This window comes from Anser cygnoides, chromosome 16 (genome assembly GCF_040182565.1).
Source record: "Anser cygnoides isolate HZ-2024a breed goose chromosome 16, Taihu_goose_T2T_genome, whole genome shotgun sequence".
NCBI lineage: Eukaryota > Metazoa > Chordata > Aves > Anseriformes > Anatidae > Anser > Anser cygnoides.
Window position 1 is genome coordinate 14,523,896 of NC_089888.1, and position 26,599 is coordinate 14,550,494.

The 26,599-nt window shown below is 65.1% G+C and overlaps 1 protein-coding gene across 5 annotated transcripts; it reads left to right on the forward strand.

Annotated features, from left to right (window-relative positions):
* The first annotated feature begins 596 nt into the window (after window positions 1-596).
* On the forward strand, window positions 597-25,748 carry SRC (SRC proto-oncogene, non-receptor tyrosine kinase). 5 transcript variants are annotated; one of them, XM_066978043.1, is made up of 14 exons: window positions 597-804; window positions 13,364-13,429; window positions 15,798-16,047; window positions 16,273-16,372; window positions 16,840-16,857; window positions 19,937-20,035; window positions 20,461-20,564; window positions 21,873-22,022; window positions 22,528-22,683; window positions 22,792-22,971; window positions 23,053-23,129; window positions 23,265-23,418; window positions 23,580-23,711; window positions 23,819-25,748. In XM_066978043.1, exons 3-14 carry the CDS (start codon window positions 15,807-15,809, stop codon window positions 24,025-24,027), a joined length of 1,620 nt encoding a protein of 539 aa, XP_066834144.1. In that variant the 5' UTR covers window positions 597-804; window positions 13,364-13,429; window positions 15,798-15,806; the 3' UTR covers window positions 24,028-25,748. The 5 variants fall into 5 exon arrangements, with proteins under 5 accessions (XP_066834144.1, XP_066834145.1, XP_066834146.1 ...); XM_048046411.2 differs by lacking the exon at window positions 597-804 and adding an exon at window positions 5,714-5,947; XM_048046410.2 differs by lacking the exon at window positions 597-804 and adding an exon at window positions 11,280-11,432.
* The last annotated feature ends 851 nt before the right edge of the window (window positions 25,749-26,599 follow it).

Genomic DNA, 26,599 nt, shown 5'->3' on the forward strand with positions numbered 1-26,599 from the left:
GGTCGGGGGCCGGTGGATCGCAGCCCTCCGGGACAGCTGCGGGACGGAGGTGCCCGGTCTCGGTTCCAGGCACAAAATCTGCCACCCAACAGCCGTTTGCTCCGGGTCAGTACACCAAAACGGACAACGGCCCTGCTCTAACCCCCCCCCAAAATCACCGCTCTCTTCTGGTGCCACCTTCGGCTGCCAGGGACGCGCCAGCTCCGCGCTGCGCCCAGCCCGAGACCTCTCGGCCCCGAGAGAGCCCCCCCAGGACCCCCCGACCCCGAACCCCCCCCGGCCCCGAGCCCCCCAGCCCCGGGGCCGCGGCTCCCACGCGTGGCCAGGCGGCTCCCACGGCCGCGCCCCTAAAGCCGCAGGCGGGGGCGGCTCCGCACCCCGCTCCGCACCCCGCGGAGCCCGGCTGCCCGGAGCCTTCTCCCTTTAAAAAAAAAAAAAAAATATACAGGGGAGGGGCTGCTTTTTTTTTTTTTTTCTATAGCCGTTTCCGGTTTGCTGCCATATTCCTATTTTTTTTTTTTTTTCCCCCTCTCCCTGTGGGTTGCCCCCCCCCAAACACACCCCGGAGAAGGTGGCGGGGAGGGGTGGGGGGGGTGGGGGGGGAAGCGGGGGCGGGAGCGAAGCGGCGGCGCTGGGCGATGCTGCCGGCGGCGCAGCCCTGAGCGCCCGGCCCGGCCCGGCTCGGCTCGGCTCGGGGCTGCGGGGGGGGCACCGGGGCTGCCACGGCTCGGGGGGGGGCGGCGGCCGCGCCCCCGGCACGGAGACAAAGCCGCGATCGAGCCCCGGAGGGCGCGCACGGGGGAGGTGAGCGGGGGGCGGCCGGTTTGGGGAGGGGGGGGGGGTCCCGGGGTGGGGGGGTCCCCATGGGGTGCGGGGGGGTTGGAGAGGAGCCCCCCCGCCCCCCCCCCCCGAGCGGCTGGGGGTGTCCCCAGCTCGCGGTGGGCTCGGTCCGGGCGGCGGTGCCCGCGGGCCGGTTGTGGGGTGGGGGGGGGGGGGGGTCCAGCGGAGGATGCGCGGGGTTTTTGGGGGGTCGGGGTCTGCCGGGGGATGCTGAGGGTCGGGGTTTGGGGCGGCTCCGAGCCCGGCTGGGGGTGCCGAGGGCGCAGCGGGGTCTGGCGGGGCGGCACCGCCTGCCTGCGCTCCCCTTTGTTGTGCTCGGGGGCTGCGGGGGACCCCCGGGAGCGCAGGGCGGGGAGAGCGGGGCCGAATGTAGGCCAGGGCGTGAAATATTCCTCGCCCCCCCGCTCCTTGCTTTCATGTCTCCCGATCCCTTTCCCTCGTAGGGTTCGCTCGCCGGTGATTTCGGGGGGCTCGTGTCCAGCCCCCGGGGGGGGGGCCGTGTCCAGCCGGGGCGATGCTGCGATCGGGCGATCCCCCAGCAGCAGCCCGGGGGGAGGCTGCGGCGCCCCGGGTCGCCCCTCCAAGGGCTTTATCCAGCCGCCGAGTTGCCCCACGGCCACCCAAGGCGACGCGGTCGCCACGCGTGGCTGCGAGCCATCGCGCTGGCGCGTCCCCCCCGTCCCCGTCGCAGCCCCGGGGAAGCAGCGCGGGGTTTCGGCGGAGTCAAAGCGGGGCCGGGCTGGGCTCCCCTCGCCGTGGCGGCGTATCGGGGTGCCGACCCCGTCCGGTGTGGAGCGTCGCCTCGGAGAGCTGCGAAACCCAACCAGGGGGATCCGCAGCACCCAACGTGCTCGGTCCCCCTCTGGAGCCGGGCGGTGACCTCGGTCCCCATTCGGGTCCCCTCCGCTGGGGCTCTCCTAGGGGCTCGGGGTGCCGTTCCCACAGGGTGTTGGTACGTTGCTGTGGCCACCCCAGAGGACGTAGGGCCACGGGGCTGTCGCGGGTTGTTCCGGACACGACGCGAGGGAAGGGGACGTGGTGCGGCCGCTCGGTGCAGGGGGGTCCCCAGGACAGGTCCCAGTGCCTGGTGGCCCTTCGGGGCCGGGGTACGGCGCTCGCATCCCGGGGACGGGACAGCGCGCCTCCAGCAGTGCCGTACGCCAGCCGAGCTGCACGAGGGTGGCAACAAAAGGCTTGGTTTATTTATTTTTTTTCCCTCCTCCCAGGCTGGTGCTCCCCCCAGGAGGAGGAGGTGTGCGGCAGGCAGGAAGCTAGAGGGTTTTGTCCCTCCTCTCCCATCCGATGAGGCACCCACCGCCAGCGGTGATAGCGCGGGCGTGGGACCGAGCCACGGCCACCTCCCCCGAGGCCCGGCCTTTGGGGCCGGAGGCCGTTTGTCCCGGGGAACCCCATCAGCACCTCAACGCGTGCCTGGGCTCCCGTGCGGCACCAAAATGTCACCACCAGTCCCCGGGGAGGTGCGATGGGGACGCGCGGGGGGACGTCGCCGACGTTGCACTTGAGAGCGGCGTCCTCTCTGATGTTCTGATATTTCTGACGTTCCCGCTGCGGGGCTGCTCCCAGCACTTCTGCAGATGGGGAGACCGATCCCGCGCTGCTCCCCGTGCTGTCACCAGGTGTTCTGTGCCACCCTGGGCCAGCTCAGGATCTGGCCCCCGGACAGACCTCGGCTATTCGGTGCCTCCGAGATGAGGCTGCCCGCTCGCTCCCCGGGGGGCCGCGTCTCTAATCATTAGCCAGTCGGTGCTGGCTTTTCACAGAAGGGCACCTCTGCTTGGAAGCTCGCGGGCTGGCTCCCAGGGCCAGGCTTTGACCCGGGAGCAGCAGGGCAGGGGCTCGTCCAGGCGCCTCGCGCTCGGGAGCTTCGCCAAAACCCAGCCCGAGGATTTTGGGGACGGGGATTATTTATGGGGACGGGGTTATTTATAGGGACAGGGTTATTTATGGGGACGGGGTTATTCTTGGGCTGACGCGGCAGTGAAGGGAAGTCCGCTGTTCTCTGTCTGGGTCTTTAGTGGCCTCGTAGTGTGATGGAGATGCCCTGACGATATCTCTGCCCTTTAATGACTTTGTCCCACGTGAAGGCAGATCACCTCGGTGCAGCGGGGAGGCAGCGAGGGCTGGGAAGAGGAAGGAGCTGCGGCTTGCGGTGGCTGAGAGGCGCAGAGGCTTTGCTGTGGGGACAGGAAGCTCCGTGGTGGCACGGAGGGGACATTGGTGCTCCCGAGGGCGGGCTGCCCCGGGGCGAGCAGCACCGTTTCTCTGGGCTCATGGAGACAAGGAGGGAGCAGAGGGGGAATGGAGCTGGTGGCTCCTGTGCCCCCCGGGACCCCTGCCTCTCCTGCATGCCCCAAGCCGGGGCAGTGCCTGGCTCGTGAAGCCGCTCACACAGACGAAATTGGTATTTGGTGGGGCAGGGAGGACTTGGCCACTCCTTATAGCGACCAGCGAGTGCGTGTAACGCCTTGACAGGGGAACAGCTGGGGCAAGCCCAGCTGAAGCAACAGCCCCCGCTTCCTCCTGGCGTGTTCAGGGGGGAAGAGCACGAGAGCATCGCTTCCACAAAGCGCTGCCCGCTCGGCCTCGCGGGGGTAAGCGCGCCGGGCTATCTGAAGCACTATTGTTTCCTGCGCTGTCTATTCTGCTGCTCGGCTTCTAACTCATTCCTTTATCTCCTGGAACAATTTCCCGTCTGACCTCACTTCCTCAGCACTTCGCCTCTCAGCCCCGAGCCCTCGAAGCCCCGCCGGAGCAGCGCGTGTGTGCCCGGCACGGGCAGGCTCCCCGCGGCGTGGTGCTCACCAACCAGCTCCAACCTCTTCGCGCGGAAATTGCCCTCCTGGCCGTGCCCTCTGTGTGACTGGAGCGTGGGTTGTCACCGTTTCCATTCCGACATCCTTCTGCTTTCAGCCTCCTCTGACTTAGGGGCACTCGGAGCTGTTCCCCCCGGGGCTCGCGTTGTGCCGGAGCCTCCGTCCGGGAGCAGAAACGTGTGTGCCTCGGAGGGGGGGTGGGGAAAGTGATGATTTTGGTCCTTGATGTTTTAAACTGGCAGTGAGCCATGAGATTGTCCACCCTGTGGTCCAGTCGGGAGGGAGGAAAACACGGGGGGGAAGTGTTTGGCTGAGCACAGCTGGACCCGTGTGGGCTGCGTCGCAGCTCAGGTGCGCCCGGGTCCTGTTTTGGCACGGACGGCCTTGGTGCGAGGCCCTCGGCGACGCTGGGTGCGAGGGAAGCGGCGCCGCTTTGCACATGCCTCTGCCGTGCACGGCTTGGAAAAGAAAGCGCCGAAACAGATTTTGGGAACGAATGTGGTTTGAACGTGGGCCAGGAACCAGGACCTGTAAATCTGCGTCTCGCGCCGACTTCCCTCGAGGCTATGTATCTCCTCGCTGCCCTCCGCCTCCCCGGGCGCCGAGCTGGGGAGTGCTTGGGACGCACTGGGGGCTGCTGGGGCTGCTGCAGGGCACGGGGGGCCCCTGTGGAGGCAGCGCCCGAAAACCAGCAAGGGGACCCTTGGGTCACGGAGGGGACGAGAGCGGTGCGCGGAGCAAGGAGGAGAAACCCTGGGGAAGGGGGATCCGGGTGGAGGTTTTGCTTCAGACCCTAGAGAAGCCTGCCCGAGCCCCGCAGCTCCAGGCTATCTTGGTGTTGCGTGGAGATGCGGTGAAGCAGCCGAAATATCCGTAGTGAAACCCGAAGGTCAGCAGGCTTGCCTCGGTGCTTGGCTGCGTGGGGGAGAGGGCTTCGAGAGAGGAAAATGAGGAAGCGCAGCTCTCAGCAGCAGTGCGGTCTCGTGAGCCTGTGCTCTGCGCCCATCCCCTGCCTCTCCCCGTCACCAAACCCCTGCTGTCACCCTGGTGCCATCACCGGCTTGGTGACAGCCGTCCTGCCATGCCTGTCCCCGGGCTGGGGCACAGCAGGGCTGCCCGAGGTGGCGGCACGGGCGCACCAAGGGCTCTGCAGGGACGAGCGGCGAGCCGGTCCTGCTGGGTCAGCGCCTCCCCCTGCGTGTGACTTGGGGACACTTGCGTCACTTGCCCTCGGTGCTGCCACAAGGCACCGAAACGCCCGTGTGAAGCCCTGGGAAAGGGAGGAGAAATCTCACCTTTGCCTCGCCGCCACGGGGCAGCCGGGCTCAGCTCAGCCTCGTGCCCTCCTCCCACGGGGGGTCCCCATGGACACGGGTGCCCCGGCTCAGGGGCAGGGAGCTTTTGGGAAGGGCAGGGTTTGGGTCCCCTCCTGAGGTGGGAGGGGACGGCAGGGCAGCCTTGGGTGGGCTGAGCTGGGCGGTCTCCGCTCAGCCGGGGCTAAGCCATGCCGGGGGGATGGCAGCGGGGTTGGTGCCGCGTAGCCCCGGGCGCAGCGACCTCGCCCGGCCCCGGCAGCTCCCCGTGCCTGCGGGCTGCTGTGTGTCTGAGCAGCCACATCCTAAAAGTTTCCCCCCTCGCAGCCTGCTCAGCAGAAGCTGGGGGCTGCAGCGCTGCCCGAGTTTCACTGCTCCACCTTGCTTCCCCACCCGCGTGCCTCAGTTTCCCCATCCAGACCCAGCTGCGCTCAGCCAGGGCAAATGCGACCTCATGCACGTGGAGTGCTGCTGCTTCCCCGCCAGCAGCCTCCCGGGTGGGACTTTCAAGGGCTTCCCTCCCCAGCTCAGCTGGTTTTGTGCTCGGCTTCTCCCTCCCCAGCTCTGTGTCCCCGCGGCCGCAGGCTCGGGCTGCGCCTTCTGGGGTCTGGATGCTCCTGGGGCGGAGCCGTGCGGTGGGGAACTTCCCCAAAATGAAACAAAACATGGAAAAAAAAAAGCAAACAACAGCTTTCGGAGTCACTCCCTGCTCTGCCGTGCCCTTTCCTTTCCCCGGCTGCCTCCAGCATGAGATAAGGGGAGCCCGAGCGGCCCAGGGAGGCTCGGGAAGCTCAGCGTGGGGCTGAGCCCTGCCACCACGGCGGGACGAGAGGCCAGGGGACGGGAGGCCAGGGGACGGGAGGCCAGGGGACGAGAGGCCAGGGGACGAGAGGCCAGGGGACGGGAGGCCACGTCCTCGCAAGTCGGGGACGCTGAGCGGCGGCTGGGCTGCTGCCTGGGGTGAGTGCCTGCTGTGCCGAGGGGGGGCCAGATCGGACGGGAAAACCCAAATCCCACCAGCGCTGGTGGTGGTCGGGGCGCGGGGTGGGGAGGACACGTGTGGGGCCCCAAAAGGCCCTGCGGTGAGGGTCAGTGTCGTGCTCCCAGATCACTGCTGGGTTTGAAAGCCCGCGGGGAAGACGGGCTCAGGGCGCCGGGAGCAGCGCAGGCACCGCCGAGACCTGCCCCGTGTGCGCACACGTCCGTGCGTGCTGCAGCTGCTGTGAGCCCTTCTCGCCCTGTTGGCGGTGGTGACAGCCGCAGGGCTCGGGGGGTTCTCGTGCTGTGCTCTGGCCGCGCCGTGTCCAAGCTGCCGGAGACCGGAGGTGATGGAAAGCAGGAGGTGCTGCTCGGCCCTGCCCCGCGGGCTCTGCCCCTGGGAGGAGAGGGGCGCTCGGCAGCCCTGGGTGGGATGAGCGACACGAGCAGGGGTGGGAGACGTGCCGCAGGAGGGCAGAAGGTGCCCGTGTGCCCGCAGCTCGTCCCGTGCCAGCAGCTCCAGGCTGGGCCCTGCCACTCGCCCACCACCCAGCCGAGCTCCGGGCACCCAAATGAGCGATGCGGGGCTGGGACGTGCACGGAGCCTGGCTCTCCCCTCCCGGAGCGGCAGGATGAAAGACACCAGCTCAGCGTTTTCCTTTGTTTTGCGTCTGCTGGGGCTGTTTGCGGCGAGCACCGGCTGGGCTGCACCTCGCAGCTGGCTCCGAGCATCCCGCTCACCCCGGGAGCGGCTGGGGCACACCTGGGGAACCCAGCACGGGGTTTTTAGGCACGGAAACGCCGTGTGGGTCCGGCCGATCTCAGCTCGCCCCCTGAGACCCCTCCGGTAGCTGTGCTGAGCTTCCTCTGGTGCCCCCGAAGGTGGTCACTTCGTCTTGGTGACAAACGGTGCCAGAGATCGGAGTGGCCGTGGGGACTGCTGTCCCCACCAGAGAGGTCCAGGCTCCCCGGGCACGTCTCGGGGCAGAGCGCGGTGGTGCTGAGAGCAGAGCTGTGCTCCCAGGCTGTGCCCGCTGCCACGGCAGCTGCTCCCAGCCCCATGTGCACAGGTCGAGGCGAAGGCAGGGGTAACGCGAGCATCCCGGGGGGCTGACCCTGCCTTGGCAGCTGCATCGCCCAGCCCTCGCCCACAGCCCCCTGCGCATGCCTGCATCGGGGCTGGTGGCCCCGAGGTTCCCTGGAGCACGCAGCCTGTGCTCAGCAGCTGCCCCAGGATCCCCAGGTAGCCTGGAAAACAAGCCCACAATCAGCATAAATTTGCCGTGCGGGCTCCGCTGTGCTCGGGTGAAAACATTCAGGGTTGTGCCAAGCGCAGACTGCTGCAAAGCGGGGTTGGAAGACCCTCGGCCCTTCTCCTTCCCTTTGCGGCGCCGGCCGCGTCCTGCCGCATCCCCGGGGGCAGCTCCGTCCCCATCCAGGAGCGGGACAGCGGCGAGGAGAGGCGATGCCCTCCCCGCCCCACGGGACCGCTGGGAACCCTGCGGACACCTCCCAGCCCTTCTCCTGTTTTAGCAGCCGCCGTTTCGCTTCTTGGTCCGCCTCGGAGCGTTTTGTGCCGCCGGGGTCCCGCAGGGGCTGCGTGGGGCAGGGGGCTGTGCGCCCCGCGCTGCGGCCCCCAGGGGCCGGGGGGGGCCCAGGGAGCTCCGCTGCCGGCCGGACTGGCCAGGCTGGTTCTGCTCAGCGGGGAAATGTTTTGGCGGTGACGCCAGCGTGGCCGGGGTGGTTGCAACTTGCTCGGATCCGGAGCTTTTCCGTCTCCCACGTGCTCCGTGCCCCTTCCTCCTCCCCCAGCCTGGAGGATTCACCGCCCGGCCCAGCTGCCATCCTCAGCCTGGGGCGCCCGGCTCCGCCGGCCACGCAATGGCAGCGGTGCTGCCCGGTGCGACACCCCCTGAGCCACGGCACCCGCGGGGAGGCAGCGGCCCTTTGGGCCCGATCCGTGCCGTTCGCTGCCAGCCTGCCCCTTCCCCAGCAGCCGGGCTGGGCGCTGGGTGTCCCCGGGGAGCCCCAGGCTCTCTCCTGGCAGAAAGCAGAAGCGAGCTCCGTTTTCTGCAGCCGTCCTGGAGCCGGCAGCTGGGAGGCAGGAATGGGGAACTGAGCTCCCCGGCCTCGCGCTCCTCCTCCAGAGGCCAGCCCGGGTCACCCCGCTGCCGCCCGGCCCCTCTTCCCCAGGGGGGGCTCGGGGGGAGGATGGGAACGACGTGCATTTGGTGGGGCTGCGGGAAATGGCAGCTGGTGGGGAGCCCCGGGGGCTGGGGGCATGCCCTGGGGCTGGTACTGACAAGGTGCGTTCTGGGGGTCTCTTTGGAGGGCGGTTTTGGGAAGATTTGCCCCGTGGCTCCGTCAGTCCTGGTGCTGGTCCCGGCTCCCTGTCAATGCTGCCCGGCCCCGCAGGCGTTCGGTGCACTTGGGAGCATTCCCTCCGCTTCTCCCGGCCTTGGCAGGAGGAGAAGGGTGCCCTCATCACCTGCCTGGGAGAAGCACGCTTCAGGTGAATGCACGCCAAGGGATTTGGAAAGCATTTCTTGGAGCTGGTTTGGCAATCGCTGCTTCTGGCTCGTGCCCCAACGGGGATCCTGGAGGTGCAGGGTGAGTTGGGCTGGGAGGCACCGGGAGGCAACCCGGGGCCATGCCCAGCTTGGAGCATCTCCCCAGGGACATCCCACCGCCTCGCCGGGACCCGTCCCTGTGCCGGGCTGGTCTTGGGGTGAAAAATTTCTTGTCTTTGATTGCCAGGGTGCCCTTGCACGGCAGAGGGGGTGGAGGACGCGTCTGTTGGCTGGGGGCGAGGTGCTCCCGTCCAAGCGTCCAAATGCTCTCCAGAAGCACTCATGCGGGGGCTCCAGGAGCCTCCGGCTCACTTTTGCTTCTTCCCTGACCCCAAACTCTTCCTAACAGTGCCCTGAACCCTGGGACCTCCTCTGGGACACGGGCACGGGGCTGGTGGAGCTGCGGGAGCCCTGGAACGTGGGCTGGCACCTTCCTGGCTCCGGGTCAGTGGTGGCCTCAGCTCTTAGTCCCGGGGCCGGACTTGTTGCCTGGTTTGAAGCTTTGGAGACGTGGCTCTGTCGTGCCCGGGTCTGCTGCAGGTGGTGTCCATATCTCTCCCATCACAGAAATCCCCTGCGTGCCTCCTAACCCCGCCCGAGGCGCTGCCGCGCTGGGATTACACCCAGATCCCGCTTTTCTTTACGGAAAGCCGCTTTTCTGCCCTTGCTGGGGAGGAGCCCTTGGGGCAGCAAAAGGCTTAAAACACCAGAAAGCACGAGGTGCTGGCACGCTGCTCGCCCCGGGGAGCTGGCAGTGAGTTTGGGAGCTCAGGTCAGCCTTGTGATTTTTTTCTTGCCCGCCTTAAGCAAGATCGAGCTTGCAGGGCGCCTGCTGTCAGGGTTTCCCTGCCCTCGCCTGGCTTTGGGGTGCTCCGGGGGACACTGGGGGCACCGGGCTGTGTGTGGCCCCAGCTGCTGCTGGTGTGTGTGGAGCCATCCTGTGAAACCCTGCCTGCCTGGGTAACTTGCTTCCCATTGCCTCAGAAAAACAACAAAACAACAAAAAAAATGACTGTCGAGGCCTGGCCTCGCCGCTGCGCCGGGCAGCGTGTGGCCCCGCGATGGTTGGGGGCGGCGCGGTCTGTCCCTGCCTCCCTGCACGCCTCTCTCTGTGGTTTTTTTTTTTATGTTTCTGAGTTTCTTGGCCAGATAAACATCAAGCACCTGCTTTGTGCCTCTCGGGGCTTCGGTCTGGTCTCTAACTCGTGTTTTGACACGTTCCCAAATTGCTCCCGAACGTGACTCTCCCCCGTGCGTGGAGGGGGGGGTGCATTTGTATGGCTGATTTAATTATCCTTCGCCCTGTCACGACCCGCTGGCCCCTGCTAGGTTGGGCTGTGCAGCTTTAATTAAGATAGCTCTAAATTTAACGGGAGCTGACAGGGTGGTAAGGGAGGGGGCCGCTCCTCGCATCGGGCGGCAGCGGCACCGAGGCCGCTTTGCGGGCTGGGGGAGCAGCCCCCCTTTTTTCACCAGCACGTGGGGCTCGTCGGAGATGTGCTGCTGTGCGGGGGCCTCGAGCTCCGGGCAGGGCAGCGAGGCGTTCCCGGGTGCACCAGGGGCTGCGCTGCCGTTTGCTGGCCCCCAGCCGCGTGCCTTGCTGCCATCGTGGTGCCCTACAAGGTGTCCGTGTCCCAGGATTCGTCCCCAGCCCCTCCGTCCCGCTGCCACCGCTCACGGCTGGGCTGGCGAGGCTCTGGCGCCGCCTCTGCCGCGGGTGGAAGCAAAACTTCGGGGGCATCCCTGGCACCGAGTCCCCCATCTGGGGGCAGCAGCTGCGTGTGCGTGTCTGGGGCTGCGTCTCCTGCCAACATCAGGGAGGGGGCTGCTGGAGGACGGGCACGGGGCCGCGCACCGCTGGGGCTGCCCGGGTGCCCCCTGGCCGTGCTCGTGGCAGCTCGTCGGCCGCCTCCAGCCGCGGGTCCCGCTGCCCTGTGGCACACCCAGCAGGGTTTTTTTTGTGTGCCATGCGTGAACCCGTCCCTGCTCCCGGCGTGGGCACGGGGCGTGGGGTGGGCTTGGGGCCGTGTCCCTGGCTTTTCGCTCCTTCCCTCTGGTTCTGCTCGCCCCCGGTGGGCTCGGCGCTGCACCACGAGGCGGCTTTGTCTCGCGCGGCGTCCCCGCCGTCCTGCACGCTTCATTTTTCAGTCTGGCAGCAGACAGGTGCAGTTATTCATCTCGCGGGGGCTCTGCGAGGCGCTGAAGCGGGCGGGCGCGAGGGGAAACCTGCCTGGGGCTGCTGGTGGCCCCCTGCCCGCCGCCCCCCAGCAGTACCTGCGGTGGTTGCTCTGATTTTGTGTGTGCGAGCCGGGATTCAGGTCGTGCTTAATGCGAAGCTCCCGCAGGCAGGGCTGGCAGAGGTCTGCCTGCAACCACGCTGCAGGGAAGGAAAGCAACACCTATTTACGGGGGTATTACAGCCTGGGGGGGTCACTGTGCAGATGTCCCTGCCCGGCGTGGTGTCCCCGTGCTTGGAGCACCGTGTCCCGGTCTGCTCGGCACCCACCCTGCTCTTCAGCAGCCCCAAGGACAGAGCCTGTTTTGCCAGAGATTTCTCCCTCCCCAAGGCTCCCTGTCTGGCTCGGGGCCCCAGCGTGTCGCAGAATTTCCCAAGGTTTCTGCTCCTGCTACACAGAAGCCAGCAAACGTGGTATTTCTGTGTTTTGTCTGCTCCCAATCAGTGTCTTTTGTTAGTGTCTTTGGGAAAAAAAAATAAAAAAAAAATAAGATCACTTCCCCCTGCGTCGCCAAGCCTGCTATCAGTGTGGCTTTTACAACTTCCATTGTATCCTTGAGCCATCGGGGTGCAGCAGCAAGCAGCCTGGCTGGAGGAGACGCGTCGGCCCCCGAGCAGCCGCTTCCCCCCGGTGCTGCTTCTCCGGGAGCATCCCTGCGAGGTAGGGCGGAGGAGCCAGCCCTTTCTCGCGTCCCACCTTGCCGTTTAATTTTTTTTTGGGGGGGGGAGCAAAACCCTGGGGATGTTGGTGTCAGAGGGCTGGGGGTGTCGGGCAGGTCAGGCGGTGTTCCCAGCCCCGGCTGCGCTGCGCGGGGGCTCTGCTGCCCCCGGCACGAGAGGACGGGGAAGCCGCTGCCACGTGCCGCGATGGGATCGGAGCTGAGCGGTGCAGCTCAGCACGCTTCGTTTAATTGCTTCTGGAGGGGGGAGCGCGGCGGTGCCCTCCTGCTGGGGCTCTCCTGGGCAGGGATGCACGGCTCGGCCAAGCCCTGCTGCTGCTTGCGGGGAGGGGGAACGGGGGGCCGGGAAGACCCCGTGTGCAGAACTCGGTGCTGAGCGTCCCTTTGGGGATCCGGGAGGGGTGCCGTGCCTGCTGCGGGGCAGAGCGCCTCGCCACCCGAGGGGTGCTCCCACAGGGCCACCGGGGGAACGTGGCTGTGCTTGGGGACACACGGCGGGGCGGTGGGGACACGGCGCGGGGCGGTGGGGACGCCACGTGCGTGCGCGTCGCAGCCTTATTTGTATGTGCTGCAGCCTGGAGTTGAGACTGCAGCTTCCCCCACCTCCCATCCCGCTGTGCAATTATTGGCGGCGAATATTAGTCAAGCACAAATTACAAACCATTCAAGTCGTAAAGGGCTGTCAATCAGCTGCTGCTCGTTACCCTCATCAAATGCACTAAAAATAGCCACAAAACTTACTGGTGGGGGGGGGGGGAAGGGAAGGGGAGCAAAATAAACCCGCAGCGTGGCACATCCTCGGCACGGCGCCCGGCCGGTGGGGGGGGACACGGGGGGCTGCAGCTCCTGCGCGGGTTTGTGCCTCACGCTGCAAATTTGGAGCATAAGGAGCCCGGAGCAGCTGCTGTGGAGCTGCGTGCTGCGACGCTGCTGACACCCGGGGCTCCTGCATGAAGGCAGGAGGCCGCGGCTGGGCGGTGCGCAGCAGGGTTAGCTGGTGGCATGGGGGAAAGCTTGGTGCCCGCTCCGTCGGCACCCGTCTGCGGTGTGCGGTGTCCCTGGAGGCGAAGGGAAGCCTGGGCTCTGGCTTTTTGGCACGGCAGCATCCCTCTGCTGGGGGCCGTGGCCCACCTGGGGGTGCCGCAGGGGCTGCCTTGCAGCAGACCCCTGCGTGTTTTGCATGTGGGGAGGGCGTCCGAGAGCCCCCGGCTGCGTGGAGCCCTTCCTTGCTCTGGTTCTGACCCGAAGCTCTGCCCTGGGCTGCTGCTGCCAGAAAATAGCATGATTTGCACGTCCCCTCGGCACCCACACTTGTAATAAGAATCTGTGCCTTTCGAAAATTTTGGTTAAAACACGCTTTTCTTGCTGAGTCAGGGCTTGAGCAGCGTGAGGTGCTCCGAGACTTTGTGCGCGCTTCACGCCGTGGTTTGGCTGTGCTGTTGGGGGCGGGGAGGGCCGCTCATGGCCCCGGGGACAAGGTCCCTGTTTGGTGGCCCAGTGCCCCTGCGGCCGGTCCCAGCCATCCGAGACGGAGCAATGGGTCTGGGAGCGCCCCGTGGTGCTGACTTTGCTTCTCCTCCTTTGGGGAACAACCAAAAAACCCCGCAGCGGGTTGGGGCGCCCTGGGAGCAGCGCGTCCCTGCTGCCCTCTCGCCGCCGTGCATCGCCCGGGGCTGCCCCCGCCGCCTCCTCGTCCTCCGCCGGGTGGGTGCGATGAAGTGGAGCAGAGAATCGTCCCCTCTTCACACATGAGAGAGCAGAGCGGGCGGGTGCGAGCTGGCTGCCCCGCGCTGGGGGACCCACCGAGGTGGGCGGGTGGCGAGGAGGAGGAGGAGGGTGGGCGCAGCAGCCCGCGGTGGGGGGAGGCGAGGCGGGGGGGACAGGGCCGCTAACAGCCCTCTGTCTGCTGCAGGAGCTGAGCTGAGTCCGCTGGCAGCCCCCCACAACCCCACGGCCAGGCTGTAGCTGGAAAACACAGGTAAGGAATCGCCACGGGGAGGGTCCCCCCATCTCCTGGTGCCCCCAGGAGCCGGTCCTGCAGGGAGCAGAGCTGAAACCTCGTGGCTCAGCACCGCGGTGGTTCGCAATTTGTCAGCGGCGCCGAGCCCCCGGAGAGAGGAAAGGAGAGGAGTCCCTGCAGGCTGCGACGTGCCTGGGGTGCTAATGCTGCCCGCAGGAGAGCTGTCGCCTCCAATCCGTCGGAGGCGAGCGTGAGGAACGCTGGCTGCGCTCCAGCCCGCCGCCTGCACCTTGGGGGGAAGCCCTGCCCAAATCCTGCCCGGCTGAGGACAGGAGTGGCGCTGAGCCCCCCGCATGGCACCGTCACCTTGGGGGCGAGGAGGGTGTGAAAAAGGAGGGAGCGGGCAAGCACCAAGCACCGGCCGTGCCGTGCGGGACCGACCGGCTGGGTGCTGGGGCGTGCGGCTGCGAGGACGCCCGCGGCGCTGCGCACACCAGTACCGGGCACGGTACCCGCAGGTGGGGAATGGCCGCGGGTGGTGGGCAGCTTTTGGCAACCCGATTGCTTCACCCTGCTGCCCGGCAGTGCTGCTGGAGCGTGCTGGGGGCCAGGAGCCCCCCCCCCGTCCCCACAGCCACCCCCATGGGTGCGCTCGGGGGCCGCGGCTCCTTCCGCTGCCCGTCCCTGGCCGTGTCCCAGTTGTGTCCCTGCTGTGTCCCTGCTGGGGGAAGTGCCATGGCCAGGGGAAGCTGTGAGCAGCGGCACGCCTTGCTCAGAGGCGCGTGGGCTGTCACGAGCCCCGTGGTCACAGCCCTGCCGTCCCGGGGCAGCCCACGGGGCCCCGGGAGTGCCAGCGGGTGCCCGAGCCCCGCACGGAGGTGAGCGGAGGGAGGAGAGCACGGGGGGGTTGGCTCTTGGTACGGGAGGGGGCTTTGCTTCTTTTTTTCTAAAGACCCGCTTTCCCCTGCAACTCTGCTCAAGCATCTTCTGATTTAAGCAGCACGTTTATTTATGGGGCAGCCTCTCTCTTCTCCACCGCCAGTTTGCCAGCAGTGACGATTTGCAAGCGCGGGGTTTGTATCTGACCTTCCCGTCCTGCTCTGCTCCCAAATCCCCAAAGCGTGGGCCGAGGCCCTGCTTGAAGCCAGGTCTCTTGGAAAACGAGCCCTGACGGTCAAACCAAGCCCTGACCATGGGGAGGGAGCTGGAGGAGGGAGCAGCCCCAGCTCTGGCTTGGAAAATCCTCTGTGGGGCAAAGCCTGGCAGGCAGCTGCAGCCCGCTCGCCCTCTGCTCCGTGCCCCGCAGGCGCCGGCTGCCTCCTCTGTTCCTCACCTGCTTGGTTTTTCCTTGTAGAGAGGTTTCTCCGCCTCCCTTTTCCATCCTGCCTGCGTGCTCTAGCCTAAATATTTCCTTCCATAGCTGCAGGACACTGCTGTGTATCCTGCCATCTTGGGAGACTGCGAATAATTCCCTTCCTTCATTTATATCATTACCTTGGAGGTATTTATAGAGCAGGATCTTAAGTGGAAGGGAAGGCAGGACTATATATAAAGCAGAGATCCCTTGGTCCTTAGCCGCTGACTGCCTTACACCGCTCCCGACCCGAACTTCTGCTCCTTGTTTCCGAGGGCTCGGTTTGCTGCAGGCTTTGGGCTGCACAGGACCGTCCTCAGCACCCAAATCCCCTTCCTGAGGAAGGAGAGCGGTGCAGCTGCGGATCCTCCGAGTTTCTCTGTTGGAGGAATCCCGTCCTGTGAACGTTTGTCTGGGTCCTGCTTTCTCCCATCCATGCCCTGGTAGAAACCCCTTGTGCGTGAGGAAGCACGGCCCTATAGAGTGCCCCGCTGTGCAGGAGGGGCTTTGGGGCACCAGGAGATTTGGCAAGCTTTTTTTTTTTTTTGATGAGCTTTTGACGAGCGGTGACCACACGTTGCGGTGGCTCTGCCACCCAGCTGTCCCCTCTGTTTCTGTGTGGTGTGGGGCTGCACCCGGAGGCACCGAGCAGAGACGTGGCCCCGCAGCATCCCCGATGTGTCGGCAGCGTGCGGGTGGCCCTGGGGCTTGTGCTGCTGCTCGCCCCGGTGTCCAGGAGCCTTTTCCTTCGAGGAGGGCTGGCCCTGGCGTTCCTCGGTGGGGTTGGTGGCCGTGCTGTTATCCCATCTCCCCACCCGCCTCGTCTGGGGGCAGCGTGGGTGTAAGGGGGCAGCGATGCCGTCCAGGGGCGGGGGCAGGAGGACCGGGCTTCCCGGCAGCTGGTGCTTGAAAAGCCTCTGGGGGTTTTGTTTCATTTCCTAGAGGGCAGGCATCTTGCAAAACCCCTGGGAAGCAGCTTCATGATGACGTTGATAATAAATAAAAGTCCTCTGCGTGTTCTGCCTCCTCCAGCCCGGGACCATGGGGAGCAGCAAGAGCAAGCCCAAAGACCCCAGCCAGCGCCGGCGCAGCCTGGAGCCGGCCGACAGCGCCCACCACGGGGGCTACCCGGCCTCGCAGACACCCAGCAAGACGGCTGCCCCCGACGCCCATCGCACCCCCAGCCGCTCCTTCGGGACCATGGCTGCCGAATCCAAGCTCTTCGGAGGCTTCAACACCTCCGACACCGTCACGTCGCCGCAGCGCTCCGGGGCGCTGGCCGGTCAGTGCGGCCCCGGGTCCCTCGGGTGCTGGCGGTTGGGTCTCGCTGGGTTTGGTTCCAGCTCCTCCTGGTGGTGGTGGGGTCCTCTCCTCTGGAAGGAGTTTTTTTTTTGGGCTAGGTTGGCAGAGGTGTTTTGCCTGGTGGTGGGAGGATGGTGGGACAGGAGGGTCCCCCGGTGCCGTGCTGCGGGGTGGCGGCGCTTATCCTGAGCGGTCCCTGTCGCAGGTGGAGTCACCACCTTCGTGGCCCTCTATGACTACGAGTCCCGGACCGAAACGGACCTGTCCTTCAAGAAAGGAGAACGCCTCCAAATTGTCAACAACACGTGAGTGTCCCTGTGCCCCTGTGGCCAAGCCCTGGAGAGCTTCACCCCCTCGAGAGGGCTCCAGAGGGGTCACCGAGCCCAGCGTCGGGCAGGCCAGCTATCCCCGGGGACACTCCAAGGGGCATTTCAGAGCCGTGTGTGGAAGCAGTGACGTGTCCGAGGATGTTGGCATTAGAGGCCATCGCTTGGGTGATGCTCGATGCTCCCCCGTCCTCCTGGCCCCGCTGCTGGGCACCGCTGCCTTGCAGCCCTGCCACCAAGCCACCTCCTCGTCCCATAGCCAGTCCCCAGCTCGGGGTCACGTCCCCGCCTGCCCCCTGTCCCCGTCAGCGCTCGGCTGCCTCTCGTCTGCCTGGACTCATCCCCTCCCACTCCCCAGATGCTTTTCTCGTGCTTACGCGGTGCCTGCGATCTCAGCTTCCCTCTTGACTGTTTTTCTTCTCTCCTGCCCGCCACGCTTTCGTTAGGAGGAAAGTGGACGTCAGGTGTGTATCGCGGGTTGGTGCTGCTGCCGCTGCTGCCGACCTGCCCTGGTGAAAGGCTGCCCGCGGCGGGTGGGAGCAGGAGGGAGCAGAGGCTGCCGGGGGGGGCCGTGCCCGGCCACGTTTGTCCTCCCTGGGCGAGCGGGACAGCGTGCGGAGCCCCCTCCGTGCCGGCGGCTCTGCACCAGGGAGGTCTGAGCTGGCCCTGCACCCCTTGTCTGCGTCTGGCACCCCTCATCAGTCCTGTTTCGTTTGGGTTTCTGCTCCTTCCTGGTCTTTTTTTTTTTTTTTCTTTTGCGTTTATTTTTGCATTTTTTAATTTATTTTTTTATTTTCTGTGGGTCGCTCCGGGGACTGGCACACTTCCTAAAGTTGCTGCGTGCTCGGTCCTGATGCGCAGCGCGCTCAGCTCGCTGTGCCCGCTGCTGCCGCCTTGAAACCTGGGGACCAAAGCCAGCCCCACAAAGGGAGAAGGATGAGGAGCTGTCCCGCAGGCAGCGCCCCTGTCCCGCAGGGCTCCAGCAGTGCCACGCAAATAGGTTTTCAGTTCAGTCCTTGGTCTCCTCCTTCCCACACTCATCGTTTATTAATGGGGATTCGCTCAGTCCGTGAAGCCTGGGATGTGCTGCATCAAGGGCTTCAGTGGTGCACGAAAAGCCCCAATTTGGGGTGTTTGGTGCTTCTCCGCTTCCCAGCCCCAGCAGGGAGCTGGCCTCGGGCTCCTGCTCCGCTTCGTGCTGTGACGAAGCCAGCTCTGCCCCTCACGGGGTCTGGGTCAGCCCACATACACGGGGTTTTTCTTTATGCATTAAATCACCTAGCAGGGGTCTGTACTTTTTTTTCCCCCCTATTCTGCTGCTGTCAGTCAAAGGCTTGGTCAGAGGGAAGGGTCCACGTGCCATGTGCTCAGTGACATCCCAGGGGGCGCGAGGGCTGTGCTGGCGATGCAGACCACCAGGACTCGAGGGTGCAGCACCCAGCCCCTGACCCCAGCGGTGTCCGCTGTGGCTGAGACCTCAGAAAGGAGCCAAGTGCTGGAGAAATCCGCCCCGGGCAGCACCACGCTGCTCGGCATGGCTGTGAGAGGGTGGTTTTGCTGCCTGGTGGCTGCTGGACTGGGGCTGGGTTTGCAGCCCATCGCTCCCCTCCCTGCTCCTGCGTCCTGCAAAGCCCCAGCAGTGACCCTCGGCCTCCCTGAGGGCCAAATCCGCTCGCCCCATCACCGAAAGAAGGCCCCCTCCCAGCCAGCTGGCAGACAGCTGGGGTGTAACGGGGTATTTTGGGTAAAACTGTGCAGGGAATTGTTGAAATGCTTTGTTTTGATGATGGCGATTGTTATTTTTTTTTCCCTTCCGCTGAGACATTTTTGGAATAGTTTGCTTTTGCCGAATTCCCAGATTGCAGCCTTTCAGCCCGAGCTGGAATAAAGCCCCGAGCCGAAATCTGGGCGCTTCTCAGGCAGATGTTTGCTCCGGCCCCGTGGGAAAGGAGCCGAAGCAGCCCCCGACCCCATCCCGGCCTCCCTGGGGAAGGTGGGGGGCAGCAGCTCCGTGCCCCCTGCCACGAGGAGCGAGGGGACAGCGCGCCCCGTGCCGTGGGCACGCAGGGCTGGGGCGAGGTGGAGGTGTGCGGGGGTCGGGGCGGGGGGGCTGAGCTCCCCGGGGTCAGGATCGGAGGGTTCAGGCTCGCCGGGTCCGTGCCTGCAGCAGCTGAGGTTCTCGGTGTATTTTTGGGGAGCGGTGCGGAGGACGCCCTGCGCCCTGCAGCCACCCGGCCCGTCCTCGCCGGGCTGCTCGCGCGGATCCGCCGTTTTCCCCTAGCCCTGCCTCGTGGGTGGTCGGGGTAAATGAGGTGCCTGTCTGTGACGGATGAGAGCGTGGATGTCCTGTGAGGAACCCCCTGCTGTCTGCCTGGAAGGGGAAGCTGCCTCCCAGGCCCCTTTTGCTTTTATCCATTTATTGTCCTTCCCGTCCCGGTCAGGTGCGGGGGTACGAGGGGGCGGACGGCAGAGCGCAGCGGGCGAAGGCTCCTGCACCCTGCCAGCACCTCGAGACCTTCCTGGGGCCACCTCCTCTCGGCCCCGGCTGCTTGGGGCCAGCCCTGGGACACGTGTGCCACGGGGAAGAGCGGGGGCAGAGCCCACCCCGCAGCACCGGGGCTGGGCTTTGCCTGCAGGCAGCTTTCCCCCCATCACCCAAACTCCAGCCACATCCCGGCCTGGGGCTGGGAGCACCCCGGGTACCTGGTTTGGAGATGCTCGGCGAGCTGTGGGCCACGGCTGAGCCCCAGCACCATCACCCCTCGGCAGAGGCTGCAGGGGGACCCCCGGGCCCGCAGCAGGGACCCCTGTGCCCAGCACCAAGCCCGGCTGCCCCGTGCCCACTGGATCCGGCCCGAGGGCACCGCAGCAGCCTAGAGAGCACCTCACTGTTCCAGCCTGCTCCATTCTTTATTTATTTGATCCTTTTTGTTGCTTTGAGTAGCCTGTGTTTAACAAATTCTGCCTTCCTTTGTTTTTCCTGGCGCTTTATTTAATCACTGCCATTCTGTCGCTTTTTTTCCCATTTCCCCCCCCTCCCCCTTTGCCTGTTGCTCCCCGCTTACCTGCTCGCTGGGGTTTCCATTGCGTCTCACCTCCAGCCAGACCCGGCTCAAATTCGGATGGCTCCAAAGGTATTTTGGCTCTCCGGCCTTTTTTCCAGCCAGGAGACCCCTCATTTCACAGCATCCCACATGCACGTGGGTGACCCTGGCACCGTGGAGATGCTGCTTCTCCCGGGGTGGCAGCGGGGCACCCCCGTGCCGGCAGCACTCCCAGGGCTGATTTTGGGCAGGTTGGGCTCTGCTGCCACCCTCCTGCCCCACGCCCTGGGGTCTCCGGGGGGTCTTTCTGTGTGCCAGGGTCCTGCTGCGGGGCTGGGTGCGGGTGCTGCTCGCTGCTGTTCCCCCGGGCTGGGCTCTGCTTGCTCGTCCCATGCCTTTAGGGACACGGGGACGCTGCCCGGAGGTAGGAGAGGGCACGGCCCAGGGGGGCTTGGGGGCTTTTTGGCTTCACACTGAGTGTGTTTTGGTTCTCTTGCAGGGAAGGTGACTGGTGGCTGGCTCATTCCCTCACTACAGGACAGACGGGCTACATCCCCAGTAACTATGTCGCGCCCTCAGACTCCATCCAGGCTGAAGAGTAATTGCCATCTTTTAGACAGTTTTTTTAACTAAAAAAAAAAAGCAATAGCAAAAAAAAAAAACACCACCCACCGAGCGCTTTTCCCTCTCTCCTGTCCCTCTCCTCCTGGGCAAAACCTGCAGGGGCCTCTGTTGTATTTCTTGGGGCTTTTAGTTTGGTTTGGTTTGGTTTGGTTTGGTTTGGTTTGGTTTCCAATCCACGTGCGTCTCCGCAGACTGTCCCCACCCGGCAGCACAGCCCACGGTGGGGGAATCCCACCCCCGGCAAGAGCTGGGGGTGCCCCAAGGGCTGCCCCTCCTTTGGGGAGGCTTTTGGAGCCCAGGTGCTGAGCGGTGCCAGCGGTCAGCGGCGCAGGATGGCTGCTCGCGAATCCAAGGGGCGCACGGGCGCCCCGCGCTGAGCCTGTGGCTTCCCTCCCGCAGGTGGTATTTCGGGAAGATCACTCGCCGGGAGTCCGAGCGGCTGCTCCTCAACCCCGAAAACCCCCGGGGGACCTTCCTGGTGCGGGAGAGTGAGACCACGAAAGGTGAGCCCCAGCCGCGGGGACACGGGGTGCCCACCCTGCTGTGCTTCGTGCCGGCCCCAGCCTCCCTCCTCCCCTCCTTCCTCCGCGGAAAATGGGTCACGGCGCTGGGAACGGCCACGCCACCCTCAGCACCTGGGGACCCACGGGGGCATCCGTGTGGGTCCTTCAGCGCTTGGCCACGCTCCCTGCTCCCCTGGCTTAGACGGGCAGGAGGAAGAGGAGCCTCACCCCGCGGGCAGGGGATGAGGCTCACGGTCACCAAACGGAGCCCCTGCGGCACGGAGAGCATCCTGCGCTCTGTTCCCCCGGTGCTGGTCCCCCAGGGAGCGGGTGCCAGCGTGCCGTGAAATCGCCGGCGACATTTCTGTGCCGTGGGAAACCGCGGTCACCTCTCAGCCTGAGGTGTTTCTGTTCAGTGCAGAGTGGGAGCCTGGTGCTGTCCCCTCTGTGCTCAGCGTCTGCCGTCAGGATTTGTGCCTCCGGGGTTTACTCCCTGTGCAGCGCCCAGCTGCTGCTTTGCTTTTTTTTCTTTTTTTTTTCCTTTTTTCCCTTTTGTCCCCTTTCTGCCACATTCTTCTCCTGGCATCCAAGCTGGAGGCAGAGATGTCCTGTTTTTACCCACCCCGGCCCTAATGGTTTGCTCACCCGCGTACCCACGGGCTTCCAAAACACCTTGGAATGGAACCAGCAGCACGTCCTCTCCTTGGATTTTCTCTGTTTTTGTTCTTTTTTTGTTTTTGTCCCACAAATACTTTTTTGTGTGTTTTTTTTTTTTCCTACCACCTGCATAATGTCAAATTCTTGCTTGCGAGCAACCAGACAAAGGCAGTGATGAATTTTTAGGTCCTCCTTTCAGGTCTAATGATTCTCGATCCTTGTTTTGTGCTTCCTGATTGTGCGAGTTTGATCTCCGGAGTTTGGCTGGCTGAGGATGCCGTTTCTTACCTGGAAACGTGCCTTAGTCTGGCTCCAAATGCACCTTTGGGGAAAGCTCCTCGATGTTTTTTTCTGCTTTGGTGCTTTGAACGTGGTGCTATTTGCTTTATTCCAGTGGAAACAGCTCGTGCAGGCAGCAGCGTGAACCTTCCCTTTTGCTCCTTGCGGCCCCATCCTTCCCCCATGTCCCTGCCCCTTTATTGCTGCATTCATCCCTGCACCTCGTGGTGCCTCTTGGCTGTTGCACCAGTTGTAAATGACAGATAAGAGGGGCTTTTTGGGGTAAAACCGGCAGCCTGTGTGCACCGTCCTGCTCCCCCCGCGGGGATCCGGTGCCCGCGCAGCCCCTGAGCTGCTGGGTTTTGCCCGCAGGCGCCTACTGCCTCTCAGTCTCCGACTTCGACAACGCCAAGGGGCTCAACGTGAAGCACTACAAGATCCGCAAGCTGGACAGCGGCGGCTTCTACATCACCTCGCGCACGCAGTTCGGCAGCCTGCAGCAGCTGGTGGCCTACTACTCCAGTGCGTACCCGGGGCCACGGCTCTGCCCCGTCCCGCGCGTGGCCAGACCCCCCTGCCCCACGTCCCAGGGGTCTGGGTGATGCCCAGGGCGCTGTGCCCGCGCCAGGGGAGGTTTAGGTTGGGTGTCGGGAGGAATCTCTCCGTGTAGGGGGTGGTCAGGCTTTGGAACGGGCTGCCCAGGGAGGTGGTGGCGTTCCCATCCCTGGAGGTATTTAAGGGATGCGTGGATGTGGCTCTAAGGGACATGGTTTAGTGATGGGACGGTTGGACTTGGTGGTCCTGGAGGTCTTTTCCAACACGGATGTGCCCCTGCCGCAGGGAGCGGCTGCTGGAAGCCAGCACTGGCGTGGGGGTCCCCAAACCAGGCTGGGGGCACCCTGGTGAAAAACACAGCTTGGGTTTCAGAAAGGAGAAAGGGTCTGGGTACGGGTCCCCGAGGTGTTTTGCAAGGAAGGCGTCGCGTGCCTGAACGCCAGAGCATCACCCGCACGTTGTCCCCCGCTAGAACACGCCGATGGCCTGTGCCACCGTCTGACCACCGTCTGCCCCACGTCCAAGCCCCAGACCCAAGGGCTCGCCAAGGACGCGTGGGAAATCCCCCGGGAATCGCTGCGGCTCGAGGTCAAGCTGGGGCAGGGCTGCTTCGGAGAGGTCTGGATGGGTAAGGACCGCTTCGGCCCCGTGTCCCCAGCGCAGCGTCCTCGCCCCATCTCCCAGCTGGGGGGAGCAGGCAGAGGACACGGCCCCATAAATGTGTCCTCTGCTCCAGGGACCTGGAACGGCACCACCAGAGTGGCAATAAAGACGCTGAAACCCGGCACCATGTCCCCGGAGGCCTTCCTGCAGGAAGCCCAGGTGATGAAGAAGCTCCGGCACGAGAAGCTGGTTCAGCTCTACGCCGTGGTTTCAGAGGAGCCCATTTACATCGTCACCGAGTACATGAGCAAAGGTGAGCGCGGGAGGGACGCCGGCTGGCCCAGGGGGGTGACTCTGCTCTGCCGAAGGATGCTGACCGCTGTCTTCCTCGCAGGGAGCCTCCTGGACTTCCTGAAGGGAGAGATGGGCAAATACCTGCGGCTGCCGCAGCTCGTGGATATGGCGGCTCAGGTGGGTTCGTGGTTCCCCTCCCAGTCCCGCGTCCCAGCTCCCGTCAGCTGGGTCGGGCCCGGCTGCAGAGCCGTCCCCCCTCGGGGAGCCCTCGTGTCCCCCCGGGAGCCTCAGTCCCCATGCCCTGCCCCGCAGATCGCGTCCGGCATGGCCTACGTGGAGAGGATGAACTACGTTCACCGAGACCTCCGGGCGGCCAACATCCTCGTGGGGGAGAACCTGGTGTGCAAGGTGGCCGACTTCGGCCTGGCGCGCCTCATCGAGGACAACGAGTACACGGCCCGGCAAGGTGCGGGCGGGACGCGGGCGGTGGCCATGGCACGGTCCCCAGTCCCCGCAGGGTGTGCTGTGGTGTCCCCTGGGTCAGTCCCGCGGTGCCTCGCGTTGCGTGAGGAGGGCCTGGGGGCTGCGCCGGGGGGGAGCAGCCCCTGACCCTGCCTCCCCGCCCAGGTGCCAAGTTCCCCATCAAGTGGACGGCCCCCGAGGCGGCGCTGTACGGCAGGTTTACCATCAAGTCGGACGTCTGGTCCTTCGGCATCCTCCTGACCGAGCTGACCACCAAGGGCAGAGTGCCCTACCCAGGTGAGAGCTGGCGCCAGCTGGCACGGAGCCCCTCGCCCCCCGTGGGGCGGGCACGGTGCGGGGTCCGGCCCGGCCCCCGCTCAGCACCGCGGCCCCTCTCTCCTCAGGGATGGTGAACAGGGAGGTGCTGGACCAGGTGGAGCGGGGCTACCGCATGCCCTGCCCGCCCGAGTGCCCCGAATCGCTGCACGACCTCATGTGCCAGTGCTGGAGGAAGGACCCCGAGGAGCGGCCCACCTTCGAGTACTTGCAGGCCTTCCTGGAGGACTACTTCACCTCGACAGAGCCCCAGTACCAGCCCGGCGAGAACCTATAGACCTGGAGCTCCTCCTGGCACCAGAGACCTCGCCGCGGGGCGCGGAGGGCCGGCCTCCCCGCCGAGGGGGCCGTTTTTGCAGAGCAGCCCTGGAGCGGGACGGGGCATCGCCTTTGGTTGCGGCCAGGGGAGGTGCCGGGTGCCCCGTCGCTCGTTAAGACTGCTGGCCCCTGATTAACGAAGGGGCGAGAGGAGCCCAAGGGTGCTGGCACTGGCTCAGGAGGGCAAGCGGGGCAGCGGGCTGGCGGGGCATCACCCTCCCCGCCCCAGGAGGCTAGGCTTTTGGGAGGCTTTTTCCCCAGAGAAACTGGGGGACAGCACCTCCTGCCTCGGACACGTGGCCACAGCTTCTTGCACCCTCCCTAGTTTAAAATCACCACGACTTTCCCTACCCCTTCGCCCACCCTTTTTGCTCTGGTTTGCCCAAAGGTGTTCACAGAGACGTTTTGCTGTGGGGAAGGCACACGCCAGCGCTGGTTTGGACTGGGATGCAGCTGGAGAGCAGACGTTGCGAGGCACCAGGCCCCACGATCCCGCAGGCCCGTGGTGCCAACGGGTCGCTGGCCTTGAGGCTCCTTCCTCCAGTGCCTGCCCGTCCTCGTGCCAGGAGTGGGACCTGGCCCTGCTCGGGGCCCCGCTGCCCGCCCCGTCCCGTGGGACCTCCTGGGCACACAGTCGAGTCTTCCACCGTGCCTGTCCCCCGCAGGGCACCACCTCGTCGCTTCTGGGATCGGCATCGAGGGGGGGACCCCACGGAGCCCTCGCCTGGCCCCCTGCAGCCCCCCCAGGGCTTATCCACCCAACGCTGCGCCTCTCCTGGCCACCAACCCCAAATCGAGACCACGGGGCTGGGGCACACGACAGAGGCGGCCACTCGGGCTGTGGGAGCATTTTTGGGGGAAATACTTGTTTTTTGCAACGCGGTTGTCCACTGGTACGTTTCTAGCTGCCTTCCCCGCTCCTGCTGCCACCACCCCCTGGGGCTGGGCTGCTGGGGAGCGTTGTGCCGCGCAGATGTCTGCAGGCTCACTGGCTCGCTCCCCAAGCCCTTGGCTGTGTTTCGGAGGTCACTGCTTACCCGTGCCCAGCTTTGCCCCCCCGTTGTCCCCACCAGGCTGAACCCCTGGGGCCGCGCACAGCCCCGGCGCCCACCTTGTACATAGCCCCCGCGCGCCCCCCACCAGCCGGCCAGGTTGCATGTGGTTTCGTTTTCCTCCTGCCGTCACGCCGACGTCTCTGTCTGCATTTGTCCCTAAGCAGAACCCCTCACTGTCCTGGCGTGCGAGGCAGCAGCAGTCAGCACCCCTGTCCCGAGCACCCTCAGTGCCAAAAATGCTGGTGGGCTGGGTCGCTGGTGTGCAGCAGAGGGATGCTCGGGGGCGTGCGCCCCGCAGCCTGCTCTCAGCCTGGGTATTTCATCCAGGAGCTCAGCGGTGGTTTGTGGCACCCGCCGGCTCCTGCGGCTCTGCCTCGGTGGCCCAGCACCCATGGAAAACCAGGCGAGGAAGGTGCTGGGGCCGCACGCTGCACCGGGGGGAGATGCTCCTGCCCCTTGCCCCCGCAGGAGCAGGGCAGAGCCGTCGCTGCCTCCCACTCGCTCCCACAGCTCCCCAGCGTCTTATTTATTGAACAAGTTCTGGCTTGGTGGCCCCTTTTTAATAGTAAAGCCTTCAAACGTGGCACAAATAGAGAGATCCTGCTTTTGGCTTGGAGAACAGCAACTGTTTTAATGGATTTTTTTAAAACCACCTTGGGACTCGGAGCCTCTCCTTCCCCCAGCGCCTTTGCTGTCTGCGTTCGTGCAGGGACCGTCGCGCCCTGAGGTCTTTTAGTTCCTGGTCTCGTGGCCATTTGGCTGATGGGTCCCAGAGAAGCCCCTTAGTGCTACGAGGGGCAGCCTGTGCCATAACCACGGGAGGGACACAGAATCCCCGTCCCTGGGAGAAGGCTCCTAAACCTCTAAATCAATGTGCAGAAGGCGGATTGGACCCACGAGCTGGGGAGAGAGAAGGCGAATGCACGTGTTAACGCGTGACCTTTTGTTTTCTTTAGCACGGACAGGTTCTCGTGAGGGAACAGCAGGGCCGGGGTGCTCCCAACCCAGTTGTTTCATTCCCTGGCACGGCGGAGCAATAACGCCCCGGCAGCGTCAGCACCGCCCTGGGCTTTCTTCCCTGCCCCGGGGGTTTGACGACAGGGAGAGGCTGGGGACTTTTCATGGCAGAAGGCAGTGAAACAACCCAGGAGGAGCACGGCGCGGGGCTGGGGATGTGTGTCTGTGTGTCCGTCTACGTGTCCATCCATCTGACCGCGTGTGCGGGGCGTTAGGCGGGACCTGGGGTCCCTGCAGTCCCTGCTGCGGCTGGCCTCAACAGAGGCCACGCAGGCTCAGAGCCTCCCCTCCATCACCCTCCTGGTCTGCCAATTTGTTTTCAAAGCCAGTAATTTAGAGGGGAATCCCCCCTACCCCGCGATGCTCCTTGGCATGGATGCGATGGGCCAATAACCCCGTACAAGGTATTTTCTGCTGGTGTAATTTTTTTTTTAAATAGCATTTTTGTAAGATCTCCAG

Excerpts from the sequence above, each read along its gene's own strand:
- SRC (XM_066978043.1), top strand. The coding sequence starts at position 15,807 with ATGGGGAGCAGCAAGAGCAAGCCCAAAGACCCCAGCCAGCGCCGGCGC. Across the intron at positions 20,036-20,460 it reads GACTCCATCCAGGCTGAAGA|GTGGTATTTCGGGAAGATCA; the intron begins GTAATTGCCATC and ends TCCCTCCCGCAG. Across the intron at positions 22,972-23,052 it reads CACCGAGTACATGAGCAAAG|GGAGCCTCCTGGACTTCCTG; the intron begins GTGAGCGCGGGA and ends TCTTCCTCGCAG.